General features: G+C 46.9%; 1 protein-coding gene across 4 annotated transcripts in view; it reads right to left on the reverse strand.

Annotated features, from left to right (window-relative positions):
• The window catches only part of UBE2G2 (ubiquitin conjugating enzyme E2 G2), a 40,596-nt gene extending 25,971 nt beyond the window's left edge, over positions 1 to 14,625 (reverse strand). For 2 of the 4 annotated variants that reach the window (XM_027582866.2, XM_027582868.2), the window contains exon 1: positions 14,520 to 14,619. Coding sequence is in view for 1 of the 4 variants with exons in the window: in XM_027582865.2 (XP_027438666.1) it covers positions 14,520 to 14,562 (43 nt within the window). In the remaining 3 variants the exon portion in view is untranslated. Of the gene's footprint in view, positions 1 to 14,519 lie in introns of all 4 variants that reach the window. The other 2 variants (XM_027582865.2, XM_027582867.1) reach the window with 2 other exon arrangements.
• Positions 14,626 to 14,696: the final 71 nt, after the last annotated feature.

Below are 14,696 nucleotides of genomic sequence, written 5' to 3' on the forward strand. Positions count from 1 at the left end.
CAGGTCAGAAATGGTGCCACTGGGGGTCTGTTCCGCAGGTAGAGAGAAGTGGATGTGCCATGTGAGGATGAACAAGGCTGGTCCCAGGTTCCTGGCCCAAAGAACTAAGTGAACGGCGGCGCTATTCCTGGGATGGAACGGGAAGGGGCGGGTCTGAGGGGAAAGCAGGAATTCTAATTTAAACACATGAAAGTGGAGACTAGTAAACAGACAAGTAAAGGGGCGCCTGGGTGGCTCTGTCGGTTAGACGTCCGACTTGATTTTGGCTCAGGTGATGATCTCGGGGTCGCAGGATCGAGCCTCGCTTCAGGCTCTGAGCTCAAGCAGGGAGTCTGCTTGGGATTCTCTCTCCTTCTCCCTCTGCCCCTTTCCGCCACTCTTTCTCACTCTCTCTCTAAAATAAGTAAAATAAACCTTAAAAAAAAAAAGAAGCAGGACAGGCAGGTGGTTGGAGGAACAAGCGTGAAGCTCCAGGGAGAAACGACACTAGCCGTATAAACTTGGGAGCTGCGTGCACAGGGAAGAGATGGAGCCGCTGGAGCAGCCCTCCCAGGGGACACTTGGAAACTCAGGGACCACCGTCAGGTCTCCACAATGACTAAGGAGTGCTACCGCCACGCCGGGAGAAGGGACCGGGAATGCTCAACACTCTGCCATAAATGAGTCCTCCACAAGGAAAAGGAACAGCTGTTAAGGCAGACCACCTGGCCAGGAGCAGGTGCAGGCACAGCGGAGAGCCGCGTGCGTCACAAGGGCGTGCCAGCCTGGGAGGGCGCGGGAAGAGAAGGGGCAGCGGGGACGCCAAGAGGCCCGGGAAGCAAGCTTTGCAAAGGCCTCACAGAGGGAGGGTCAGGTGCAAATAAGGAGGGGCACCAGGAAGGCTGAGCCCCCGCGTGCGGCAATACAGACTCTGTCTCAGCCCCTCTTCCCGTCTCTGCGTGACAGCAGACCAGGAGAAGGGGCCCCAGGGGACTCCAGAACCCAGCTCACCAGGCTCTACACACCCAAGCATCTGAAATCCAGTCTAGTTTTCAGGTCTAAAGTCAAATCACCTTAGTATAAGAAAAAACCCATCAAGTGAAAGCAGATGAGCTACAAACTCCTTGGGGCGGAGGTGGGGGGGGGGGGTGGTGCCTGAGAGCATGACAGAGGAAGGACACCACTTGTTCTTCCGGAACCTTTAAGGGGAGCTTCCCCCAAACAGAGCTGGCTTTCTTCTTCATCTGTGGCCCGCTGGAACTTCCCTCTGCGACCCCCTCCTCCTGGGGAGAGGCAGAGAGGGTGGTCTACACAGCCACTGCAGAGACCGCACACCCAGCAGCCAGTCCACCCGCATCCTGATTCAACAGTGGCACCTACTGGTCAAGGAAGAACTACAGGGAGGGAATGTTTCCTGACTGCCCTCACCTTTCTCGGTTTTCTCTCTCTCTCTCTCTCTCTGTCTCTCTCTCTCTCTCTCTCACACACACACACACACACACACACACACACACACACACGGCTTCCTGTTTACTACTAAAAGCAACTTCAAAAAGAAAAACTCTTAATAATATCAGAGAAATCTGCACAAACTATAGCACTGAATCCTGGAGACTGTTAATTTGTTAAAAACATGTTTTTAATAGGGGCTTAAAAAACAGCCACCACACAAAATGCGTATCAACTCAACCTTTGACCCAGCAATCCCACGTCTCAGAATCACCACTAGAGACAGATACACTGCTAAAAACAAGATGCATGCATTAGGCTATTCATTTCAGGATTATCTGTAACAGCAAAACACTGGAAATTTGACCCAAACATCTATCACTAGAGGACCAGTCAAATCATGATCTATCTACAAATGGAGTATTTTGCTGCTAGGAAAAGGAAAGATGCACACCTCTATGTACTAGTTTACAATGAACTCCAATATATACTAAATGAAAGAAAGCAAAGTGGAGAAAAGCTTGTAACTAGGGTCTGTAAACAGGTGATTAAATTAAAATGAGGTTGCTAAGGGCCCCAATCCAACATGACTGATGCTCTTGGAAGATCAGGACACAGGCACACATGTCAGAGGGTCGACCACATGAGGACCCAGGGAAGATGGCGTCCACCCGACCAGGAGAGAGGCCTCCAGATGAGCCAGGCCTGCCCACAGTTTGATGTCAGACCGTCAGAAAATAGTTCTGTTGTTGAAGCCCCTAGTGTCCGGTATTTTGTTATGGCAGCCCTAGAAAACGAACACGGTCCTTGAACAGATGGATGGCCATTTGTAAGCAATCTGCAAATGAACCCTGACTTTTACCTCATGGCGCGAACAAACCTTTCCTTGAGATGGGTCACAGATCTAAACATAAACTGGAACTATACATCATCGAGAAGAACATATGATTTCTATCATATGAGGAAATCGTAGCAATCTCATGGGAAGCCAGGATTTCTTAACATAGAGCACATGAAATATTTTAGAAATAAATAGATTGGACTTCAGTGAAATAAAATCCTCTGCTTTTTTTTGAAGATTTTATTTATTTGACAGAGAGAGAGAGAGAGAGAGAGAGAGAGAGACAGGGAGAGCATAAGCAGGGGGAGCAGCAGGGAGAGGGAGTGGGACAGGGAGCAGCAGACTCCCCGCAGAGCAGGGAGCCTGCAGCGGGACTCGATCCCAGGACCCTGGGATCATGACTTGAGCCGAAGGCAGACGCTTAACTGACTGAGCCACCCAGGCGCCCCCAAAACCCTCTGCTCTTTAAAAGGCACTGTTACGGAAATTAGAAAGCAAGCCACTGCGGGTGCTGTTCAAGGGGTGCAGAGGTATAGTCACCCAAAACCAAGGAGTTCTAAAGCTCTGCTATACAACAATATGCATATTGTTAATAATACCATAATGTACACTTAAAAACTGGTAAGAAGATAAAATTATAGGGCGCCTGGGTGGCTCAGTGGGTTAAGCGTCTGCCTTCAGCTCAGGTCACGAGTCCACCGTCCTGGGATCGAGCCCCGCGTCGGGCTCCCTGCTCGGCGGGGAGCCTGCTTCTCCCTCTGCCCCTCCCTCTCCTTCTGCCCCTCCCCCTGCTTGTGTGTGCTCTCCTCCCTCCCTAATAAAATAAATGAAATCTTTAAAAAAAAAAAAAAAAAAGGAAAGCACAAATCAAAGCCAGGAAGGAGGAGATGGCACCTTAGGAACACCCTGAGGTCCCCTCCTCCTATGGACACAGAGTCTACAGCTACATACAGAGCAATTTCCTCTTAAAAATACACTAAAAGGCTGGGGGCGCCTGGGTGGCTCAGTTGGCTAAGCCTCCGACTCTTGGTTTCAGCCCAGGTCATGTTCTCAGGGTCATGGAATTAAGCTCCACATTGGGCTCTGTGCTCAGTGGGGAGTCTGCTTGAGATTCTCTCTCCCTCTGCCCCCCCCCCAATTCACGTGCACGCACACTCTCTCTCTAAAATAAATAAAATAAAAATCTTGAAAAAAAGCAAAAACACTAAAGACTGGCTGGGTTATAAGTGCACATCAAGCAAATGAGGAGAAAACCACACGGAAGCAGCTAAGAGAGGCTGGCATACAATCATAACACTTCCTTGCAGTATCTCATAACCAGGAGAAAACTCAAAACCCAGAGGTTTTCCCTGAGGAGCAAAAGGTTCAAACCCCACCACAGCAGCACCCCCAATTTTTAAGACATACACTTGGATAGACAAGCCCCCAAAACACCTAACTTTGAAATCCCACGGGACTCACATCCCGAGACCCATGAGACAGGAGCAATCTGTGAAATCTCCCTTAAAGGGCTTGCATGTTGGGACCCACCCACCCCAGGGCCCAGCTCAGAGGGAGCCCGTGGATTGTGCCCAGACTTAAGTGAAGGAGGCTCACCTGCTTGTATTGGAGCACCAGCCTGAGGGCAGACATCTGATTTAACACACACACGTCAAGAGCCTGCTGGAACACTCTTCTCTGTGAACAGAGACTAGGGCACCACCTTCACCCTCTCCCTTTGCCACGCTCCAGGGCACCAGCATCTCCCTGAAGGGAGCTTTTACACATAGTTAGTGTCCTGATTTCTGTGGCTGTCACCTATGGGACACCTCTTGATCACCTGGCTCTGGAGGCCAGGGATGTTTGAGTTCCTGGTCCCATGAAACTGTAAAACTCAGTATCACACAGGAAGGAGCTCACTCATCTGGTGCCCCAAATTTTATGACTGCTGCTGGGGACTTCCCTACATCACCTGACTCTGACGACCAGCTGGACTTACGCCGTGGGTCCCAGAGGACTCTAACCAATGAAGAGAGTTCTTAAACAGCTACCACCTCCAGGGAAAGCAAGAAGCCACAGATTCAGGAGTCTGGTCTTTCTGTGCAGGAGGGCCCCATGCTAGGCAGAGTCTGCTTGAGATTCTCTCTTGCCTTCTGCCCCCCTCCCCCTGCACTCACTCTCTCCCTCTCTAAAAAAATAAAATAAAAAAAGTCACAGGGTGAAGACTACAGTAGCTGACCCAAAATGCAGCCTCGATGAAGCGGAAGAAAGGATCAGACAGCTCAATGTCAAGGCAGGGGAACTCAGTCAATCAGAGCAACAAAAAGAAAGAAGAATGAAAGAAAAAAAAAGAAGACAGCTTAGGGGCTTATAGGACAACAACAAACAAACAACATAATATTAGGATCATGGGGCTTCCAGAAGGAGAAGAGAGAGAGAAGAGGTCAGAAATCTCCTTGAAGAAATAATGGCTAAAACCTTCCCTAATCTGGGAAAGGAAACAGACGTCCAGATCCACGAAGCCCAGAGAGTTTCAAATAAGAGGAACCCAGAGAGACCCACACCAAGACACATGATGATCACATGTCAAAAATTAAAGACCAGGAGAGAATCTTAAAAGCAGCAGGAGATGGGGTTGGGGTAGGGGGGGAAGGAGGTTAAAAAAAAAAACAAATAGCAGAATGGGTAAATGGGCTGAATGGGTAAAAAAATCAAGACCCATCTATATACTGCGTACAAGAGACTCATTTCAGATATAAGGACACACACTGAAAGTGAAGGAATAAAAAAAGATGTTCCATGCAAATGGAAACCAAAAGAAATCTGGAGCAACTATACTTATATCAGACAAAACAGACTTTAAAACAAAGACTGTATTAAGAGACAAAGAAAAGAATTACATAACGATAAAGGAGTCAATCCAACAGGATGTAACACTTGTAAATATTTAAGCACCCAACACAGGAGCACCTAAATATATAAAGCAAATTTTAACAGACCTAAAGGGAGAAATAGCAATACAATAATAGTAAGGGATTTTAATACCCCACTTACATACAGAAAATCAGTAAGAAAACACTGGCCTTAAATGACACATTAGACCAGATAGGCTGAACAGATATTTACAGATCATTTCATTCAAAAGCAGCAGAATACACATTTTTCTCAAGTGCAAATGGGACATTCTCCAGGACAAATCACATGTTAGGCCCCAAAATAAGTCTTAACAAATTTAAGAGGACTGAAATCATATGAAGCATCTTTTCTGATCACAATAATGTGAAACTAGAAATTAATTACATGAAGAAAACTAAAATATTCACAAGTATATGGAGATTAAACAACATGCTACTGAATAACCAATTAGTCAAAAAAGACATCAAAAGAGAAATAAAAAAATACCTTGAAACATAAAATTAAAACATAAGGAAATGTAATATACTAAAATTTACGAGATGCAGCAAAAGCAGTTCTAAAAGACAAGTTCATAGTGATAAATGCCTATGTCAAGAAACCTGAAAAATCTCAAATAAACCACCTTACTTTACAACTCAAGAAACTAGAAAAAGAACAAATGAAGCCCAAATTAGCAGAAGGAAGGAAGTAACAAACATTAGAACACAAATAAATGAAATAGACTAAAAACACAATGGAAATGATGAAACTAAGAGCTGGTTCTTTGAAAAGATAAAACTGACAAACCTTTAGCTAGACTCACCAAGTTAAATGGAGAGAAGACTCAAAGGAGGAGATGTTACAGCTGACACCACAGAAATACAAAGGATCATAAGAGACTACTCTGGACGATTGTACGCCAACAAATTGCCTAGAAGAAATGGAATCCAATTCCTAGGAACACATAACCTACCAAGAGTGAATCATGATGAAACAGAAAATCTAAACAGACTGATTACTGGTTAGGAGACTGAATCAGTAATCAGAAACCTCCCAACAAACAAAAGTCCAGGGCCAGATGGCTTCACTGGTGAATTCTACCCAACATGGAAAGAAGAATTAATTAATACCAGTTCTCAAACTCTTTCAAAAACAAAAAAGAAGCAGAGGGAACATTTTACAAAGCCAGTTTCACCATAAGACCAAACCAGACAAGAATGCCACAAGAAAATTACAGGCCAATATCCCTGGTGAACACAGATACAAAAATCCCCAACAAAATATTAGCAAACTGAATTCAACAATATATTAAAAGGATCATACACCATGGTCAAGTGGAATTTATTCCAGGAAGGCAAGAATGGTTCAACATCTGCAGATCAGTCAATATGCACACCACATTAACAAAAGAATGAAAATCATATGATCATCTCAACAGATGCAGAAAAGCATTTGATAAAAGTCAACATCCATGTATAACTCTCAACAGAGTGGGTAGAGATGGAACATACCTCAACATAATAAAAGCCATATATGAAAATCCCACAGCCAACACCAGACTCAATGGTGAAAAGCTGGAATATTTTCCTCCAAGATCAGGAACAAAACAAGGATACCTATTCTGACCACTCTTATTCAACAAAGTATTCAAAATCTTTGCCTGAGCATTTAGGCAAGAAAAAGAAATGAAAGGCACCCAAATTGGAAAGGAAGAATTAAAATTGTCACTATCTGCAGCTGAAATGATATTATACCTAAAATACCCTAAAGACTCCATCAGAAAACTGTTAGAATAAAATTCAGTAAAGTTGCAGGATACAAACAAAAACAATACACAAAAATCTATTGCTTTTCTATACAATAGTGAACGATCAGAAAAAGAAATTAAGAAAAGAATCCCATTTAGAATTGCATAAAAATGAATAAAAAACTAGGAATAAACTTAACCAAGGAGGTGAAAGACCTGTATACTGAAAATTACAACACATTGGGGCACCTGAGTGGCTCAGTTGGTTCAGCATCTGCCTTCAACTCAGGTCATGATCCCGGGGTCCTGGGATCGAGTCCCGCATCGGGCTCCTAGCTCAGCAAGGAGCCTGCTTCTCCCTCTGCCTCTGCCTGCTGCTCCCCCTGCTTGTGCTCTCTGTCAAATAAATAGAAATAAAACGTTTAGAAAAAGAAAATTATAAGACATTAATGAAAGACTGAAGATACAAATGGAAAGATACCCCATGCTCATGTTTTGGAAGAATCAGTATTGTTAAAATGTCCACACTACACAAAGCAATATACAGATTCAGTGCAATCCCTATCAAAATTACAATGGTATTTTTTAAAAAATTGAGCACTCCTAAAAACCGTATAGAACCATAAAAGACCCAGAGTAGCCAAAGCAAACTTGAGAAAGAACAAAGCTGGAAGCATCATGCTCTTTGATTTGAAACTATATCACAAAGCTGTAGAAGTTAAAACACTGTAGAATTGGAATCAAAACAGACACATAGATTAGTGGAACAAAATAACCCAGAAATAAATCCACACATATATGGTCCATTAAATTACAACAAAGGAGCCAAGTTTACACAATGAGGAAAACACAGGTAAGTAAACTGTTTTTTTTTTTTTTTTGAGACATAATGCTGTTGTACACTTAACAGATTACAGCACAGTGTAAACATGACTTCTATATGTACCAGGAAACCAAAAAAAATCCACTTGGCCAGCTTTATAGTGATATTCACTTTATTGTGGTGGTCTGAAACACAACCCACAATATCTCCAAGGTAAGCCTGTACACAATGGAATATTATTCAGCTGTAAAAAAGAATTGTTGCCATTTTCAACAACATGGACAGACATCATGCTAAGTGAAGTCAGACAGAGAAAGACAAATACTGTATGATCTCTCATACATGTAGAATCTAAAATAGATATAAAAAATAGGGGCACCTGGGTGGCTCAGTCGTTAAGTGTCTGCCTTCGGCCCAGGTCATGATCCCGGGGTCCTGGGATCGAGTCCCACATCAGGCTCCCTGCTCAGTGGGAAGCCTGCTTCTCCCTCTCCCACTCCCCCTGCTGTGTTCCCTCTCTCGCTGTCTCTGTCAAAAAAATAAATAAAATCTTAAAAAAAAAAAAAAAAAAAAAAACAAGGTCATAGAAAGAAAGAACAGACAGTCCAAAGAACACAGACCAGAGGCAAGGGAGTGGGAGGGTGGGGGAAATGAGTGACCTGTTCTGGTTTGGAGTTCTTTTTTTTTTTTAAATAAACTGAATTTAAAAATTTAATTTAAAAAACAAGCACAGAGGAGTGCCTGGGTGGCTCAGTTGGTTAAGTGCCTGCCTTTGGCTCAGGTCATGACCCCAGGATCCTGGGATCAAGCCCCACATCGGCCTCCTTCCTTAGCGGGGAGCCTGCTTCTTCATCTCCTTCTGCAGCTCCCCCTGCTTGTGCTTGCTCACGCTCTCGCTCTCTCTCAAATAAATAAATAAAATCTTAAAAAAAAAAAAAAGGCACAGAAAATGGTAGAATAAATTAAGATGTCTTAAAAATTAAAAAAATTAAAAACCACAATGAGATACCACTACACACCCAACAGAATGGCTGAACATTTAAGAACCGACCATACCAAGTGCGGACAAGGTAGTGGAGCCACAGGGACTCTCTAACACGTTGACGGTAGAAATGTAAAATGGTACGACTGCTTGGGAAAACAATGTGGCTGTTTCTTTAAAAATTAAACATGAAATTCACAGGTGACCCATGTATTTCCCCAAGGAAAATGAACATGTATGTCCACAGACATGCACACCAATGTTGCTGAAGGTTTATTTGTATTAACCAAGGACTAGAAACCACCCAAAGGTCCACCAACAGGTGAATGCATGAACATGCTCTGGTCTATGCATACAGTGGAATGTTACTCTGCAGCAGAAAAGCAACGACTCGGAGGATGGATGGCTAAAGAATTATGCTGGATGAAAGAATCCTGACAAAAGAAAAAACAAAACATTCTATAGTGACTCAAAGCAGATCCGTCGGTCACTGCCCAGGATCTGGGGGCACAGGAAGGCACAGGAGAGCTGGGTTCCAGAAGCAGGAGGAGACTTCAGTGGGCAGTGGTTATGCCCATCATCCTGACTGTGGCAACGGCTTCAGGGGTGTGTGCATCCGCCAAAACTCATTACATTGTAAACTTTAAGTATACTAACTTACTGTATATAAGCTAAAGCTTAAAACTGCTTTAAAAAAAAAAAAAAGACACCACAAAGGCTGAAAAGACAAAGAACAAACAGGGATAAAATACTTACAACATATATAACTAACGGTGGATTAGGGATATATAAAGGAATAGAGAATATGCAAAGAACATCTACAAATCAATAAGAAAAAGAGACAAACTACTCTATGTAAATGTGGTAAAAGACACAAGCAGACAATTCACAAAGGAAAACCCATAAACCACCTATAAACATGACAGGATGCTCAACTTTAATCACAACACACAAATTAAAACCACAAGGAACCAGGCCTCACAATCACATTGGTGAACACAGACCGTGCCCAACACCAAGGCATCAGTGAACATTCAAGGCAGTGTGCACGCGGACAAGCACACAGGGAACCAGTCTGGAACGAGCCAGGAATGTGGATTATGGGAGTGCCCCATGACTGTTATTACACCCCGGATACAGACCTTGCACAAATGCACCAGCAAAGTCCACAGCAGCATTGTATGTATAATAACCGAAAACCGGAAACAACCCAAATGCCCATCCATAACGTACTGGATAAACTTTGGCTTTGTGAAAATGAACCACAGCTATATGCTATGACAGGCATAAATCTCAGAATCAGTGCTCAGCAAAAGTTCTCAGAACACACACTGTGCGGTTCCATCTCAACTACTAAGTACAACAGGCAAAAATAAACAGTACGTTGCTTATGTGAGTATATTAAGCAGTAAAACTACAAAGAAAAGGAAGGGGACCAGCTACTAGACTTTAGCAGCAGTCACTTGCAGGGGTGGAGGGAAGAAGCACAGAGATTTCCAGGTTACCGCAAATGTTCTATTTCTTAGGTTGGGAGCCATGTGTACAGACAGATGTTCATCTTACTTTTCATCTGAACAGACCCATTTACCTTTGCATATACAATACACTTCACAATACAGAAATGTTTTGAAAAGCTCAAAGGGGATATTGCCAGGGAAAGAGGATGGCGGCCAGAGGGACAGATGGCGTCCGGGGGTTCGGGGACGGCTTCTGCAGGGGAGCAAGGGTATCCAGGCTAAGGAAGTGCTGATGCCCGGGGGAAAGTGTGCCTGGGACGCGGCCAGTGGGGCTGAGGGCACAAGGGTCAGAAGTCAGACAGGCAGGGTCATTGCAAGGACCTTGGTTCTTACGGCAACAGAGGGTCCTGGGCAGAGTGACACGAGCTGACAAGTGTACGGGGATCTCTCTCGGCTGTGCTGAGAACAGAACAAAGCGGGGCAATGGCAGAGCAGAAGACCTGTCCGGACGATCCTGGCAGTAACCCGGGCCACAGGCGAGTGGCTTTGACCAGCGTGGGACTCCTGATAAAGTCTGAAGGTAGGACAACAGGTTCCATGTGAATAGAAAACAAAGGGAGTCATCAAGGGCGAATCTAAGGTTTTGAGTCCCCAAAACATGGAAGAAGGTGGCTGCCAGCAGCTGAGACATGGGGACTGTGGGGGCAGCACCAGCGCAGGAGGAGCAGGCATTCAGTTCTCCACATTCAAGTTTGCGGTTCTCATTCAATACGGTACTAGGCTGAGTATGTCCCCCAGCATCTGTGAATGTGACCCTCTCTGCTGATGTAATCGTGTTAAAGTGAGGTCATACTGGAACATGGTGGTCCTAAGCCACGACTGGCGTCTCCCCAAGAGGAAAGACAGCCAAGCCAAGACCGGCAGAGACGGGAGTTATGCCGCCACAAGCCGGGGAACAGCAAGAATTCCTGGCAACCACCAGAAGCTGCAAGAGGCAAGGAGGGCCTCTTCCCTAAAGCCTACAGAGTGTGGCCCTGCCGACACCCTGATTTGGGCCTTCGGGCCTCCAGAACAGTGATCGAACAAATTTCTGTTTCATTAAGCCACTCAGCCTGTGCTACTTTGTTAAGGAGACCCCCAAAACCCAAAATACCTAAGTCTATTTTTAACACTTCTCGGAAAGGCTGGATGATGTGTGACAATAAAACATCAAAAAGATACCCATTTAAAATATACGGGTTCTGGGGTGCTTGGGTGACTCGTTAAGTACCTAACTCTTGATCTCAGCTCTTTTTTTTTTTTTAAGATTTTATTTATTTATTTGACAGAGAGACAGCGAGAGAGGGAACACAAGCAGGGGGAGTGGGAGAGGGAGAAGCAGACCTCCCGCGGAGCAGGGAGCCCGAATGCGGGGCTCGATCCCAGGACCCTGGGACCATGACCTGAGCCGAAGGCAGACGCCTAACAACTGAGCCACGCAGGCGGCCCTCAGCTCAAGTCTTGATCACACTGGGTGTGAAACCTACTTTAAAAATAAAAATGAAATAAATTTTAAAAATGTAAAAAAAAAATCTGGGTTCTTTTTCTGACTCTCCTTTTTCCTGGTTCTAAGAACCTAGGCAAATCATTTTGCTTCTGTTATTCAATTTCCTGCAAAATGTGACAAACCAGGGGCTGAAGAGAATCCTATTCAAGGTTCCACCACCTCTAAATTTCTGCAGTTCTGGGACTATTCCCAAATATGAAAAAGTATGCCTGAACCCTATCCCAATAACCTACTGAAACCCCATTTCATAGACAGGTTTCAAGTCCACCTTCCAATGGATGTGCCACCTTAAAATGTGGTAAGACACACTAGATGCTAATTCACGAAAGATGAGGATCACTAATTGGAATTTTATGATGTTTCTAAGATACAGCAACAACAGAACTCCCCTTGGTGACATACTGTATTCACTTTCTCAAGCCGTCACCACAAACTCAACGGCTTAAAACAATACCCACTTGGGGCGCCTGGGTGGCTGAGTCGATGAAGCATCTGCCTTGGGCTCAGGTCATGATCTCAGGGTCCCGGGATCGAGCCCCACGTCAGGCTCCCTGCTCAGCGGGGAGTCTGCTTCTCCCTCCTCCCTCTGCCCCCCACCCCCCACCGCCACTCTTGCTCTCTCTCTCAAATAAATAAATAAAAACCTTTAAGGAAAGAAAAACACCCACTGATGACCTCACAGTTTCCATGTGAGAAGGGGCAGGTGGTTCTCTGCTTAGAGTCTCACAAGGCAGCATCATGGTAGGGCTACTTGGCAGGGTGCCACCCCATATTCATTCAGGTTCTTGGCAGAACTCAGGTCCCTGCAGCTGTGGGATGGAGGTTCCCCAGGGATCAGCCCTAGGTTCTAGGGGCAGCCCACGTGCCTCTGTTCCCAGTCACCCATACATCTTCCAAGCCAACCACGGCAGGTGGAGTCCTCCTCATGCTTTGAATCCCCCGAACCTCCCCTCCTGCCTACCTCTGCAATTCCGGGGCCTTGAGTGATTGTTGGGTCGTACCCCGATAATCCAGGTTAATCTCCCTACCTGTAAGTCAGCTACTCAGTAACCTCTAAGTTACACCTCCAGAGTGCTCTCACAGCAGTGCTGGATTCGTGTCTGATGGGGCAAGCAGGGGCCAGCAAGCTTAGGGAGACTTTTTTAGGGTTCTGCCTTCCACATATACCCCAAGATGTCACATTAACACGTAAAAACACATATAATACACTTCTGTGATACAACTTTGGGAAGTCAGGTGTTATTTGCATTTTATTACAGCAAACTGACAGGAGGATTGAAATAATGGATGAGGTTTTTGTAAACACAGTAAAAGCAAAAATAATCTTTGCTAATGCAAACATCCTCAGGAAATACAAGTTCGACAATGCAGAGACTGGATCGAAGCAGCAGCCTGAACCTAATTCCCCTTGCAGGCTGAATCGATCCCTTCCCTACAGAGAGGACAGTCATACTTGCTTGCAGTCTAGAGCTGACCAGCATGGCAGGAACGGCAGGTGTCCCCGCACAGACCGCCCCCAGCCAGGTTTCCCTTGAAGAGGAAGAGGCAGCAGTGTCCCACACTCCCACTCAACCCTCCGTTCACACTCTGCCTCCCAAATACGCTCCTACAAGCAGAGGACACTGGCCGAGAGCAGTATGTACACATTTATTCGAAGGAGCCCACGTCCGCACCACCCTGGTCTGCTCGTGTCAAACACAGACTCCCTGTGCAGCGGCAGCTGGTTAGGAGACGGAGCTCCGTGCGTATTTACCAATTACTATGGTTTATTTCCGACCTTCTTCTGAAAGTATCCTCCGTGTCATCGTAACAGTAACAGCCTAAAGAACCGAGAGCTACCTGACAGGTGTCCTGAGAAGCATGACTCTTCCCAGAGAAGCAAAGTGCGGAGGTCAAGGCCACGGTGAGCAAAGAGCTACTAAGCAGAGGCGGCTGAACCCTGACCATGGCCGCGGAAGCCCGGCTCTCCCCACCAGCAGCTCAGAACACGTTCAACACACCCATCTCGGCCATGACTGCTCCTGGCAACCTTCCGAGAGAGCACTCCGCTGGAAAAAGGCAGGACACGGAATGTTCCTAGGTTCTCGCTTCCCGCGTTGCTCTCCCCAGATACTACAACATTTCGTGGCTCCGAAAGCCCTGAGGAGGTTTTCTGAACACCACCCTGGAAGAACGACGGGGGGCACCACTCAAAACCTGTGCCCTCGGTAAAGACAAAGCCACAGTCTGACCTTTCACGTCAAGCGCATCACAAGGCGCTTCCTCCGCCGGCAGTTTTGGTTTGAACTTCCCCGCGGGCCACGTCGGTTTTCCCCGCTCCCCCGCACGCTCCCCCGCACGGCGTGTGTGCACCGCCCCGACTGGCGGGAGCCGGGGACCGACACACACCCAGGCAGCGCTCCCGAACACCGACTCTTCCAAGAGCGCTCGGTGCGAGCGCGTTGACACACGTGCAGGAGCAGGTGGCGCGCCCCGCAGGGGACGGGCCCGGACACCCCGCGACGGCCCACGATTTACCGGAACGAAGCTCCCCGCTCCTAGTCGCCCACAGGCGGGCATGACTCAGTGGTTTAGGAGTCACACCTTCCACGTCGCCACCCACTCGGGCCGCGCCCAGCCCGCGGGCCACAGTCGGAGACTAGGGCTGGAGGCGCGGGCGCGGGGCCGGGGTGAGGGCGGGAGGAGGGGGTCGGGGGCCGAGAGACGCAGGGTCAGGGGTTAGGGCGGAAGGAAGGGGCGCGGGGTCAGGGCCGGAGGAGGGGGCGCGGGGTGCGGGACACGGGGACCACGGCGGGAGGAGGCGCGCGGGGCCCGCACTCACGTTTGTACTCGGCCATCAGCCTCTTCAGCGCCGTCCCAGCCATCGTCCCGGCAACAGCTGTGCCGTCCGGCCTCGCCTCCTAAGCGCAGGTCCCGCCCGCCCGCCGCAGGGCTGCTTCCGGGTCGCCGCCGGGGCACGGAAACCCTTCCGGGGCGCGGGGCGCGCCTGCGCGGTGGG

This window comes from Zalophus californianus, chromosome 1, assembly GCF_009762305.2.
Source record: "Zalophus californianus isolate mZalCal1 chromosome 1, mZalCal1.pri.v2, whole genome shotgun sequence".
NCBI classification, from domain to species: domain Eukaryota; kingdom Metazoa; phylum Chordata; class Mammalia; order Carnivora; family Otariidae; genus Zalophus; species Zalophus californianus.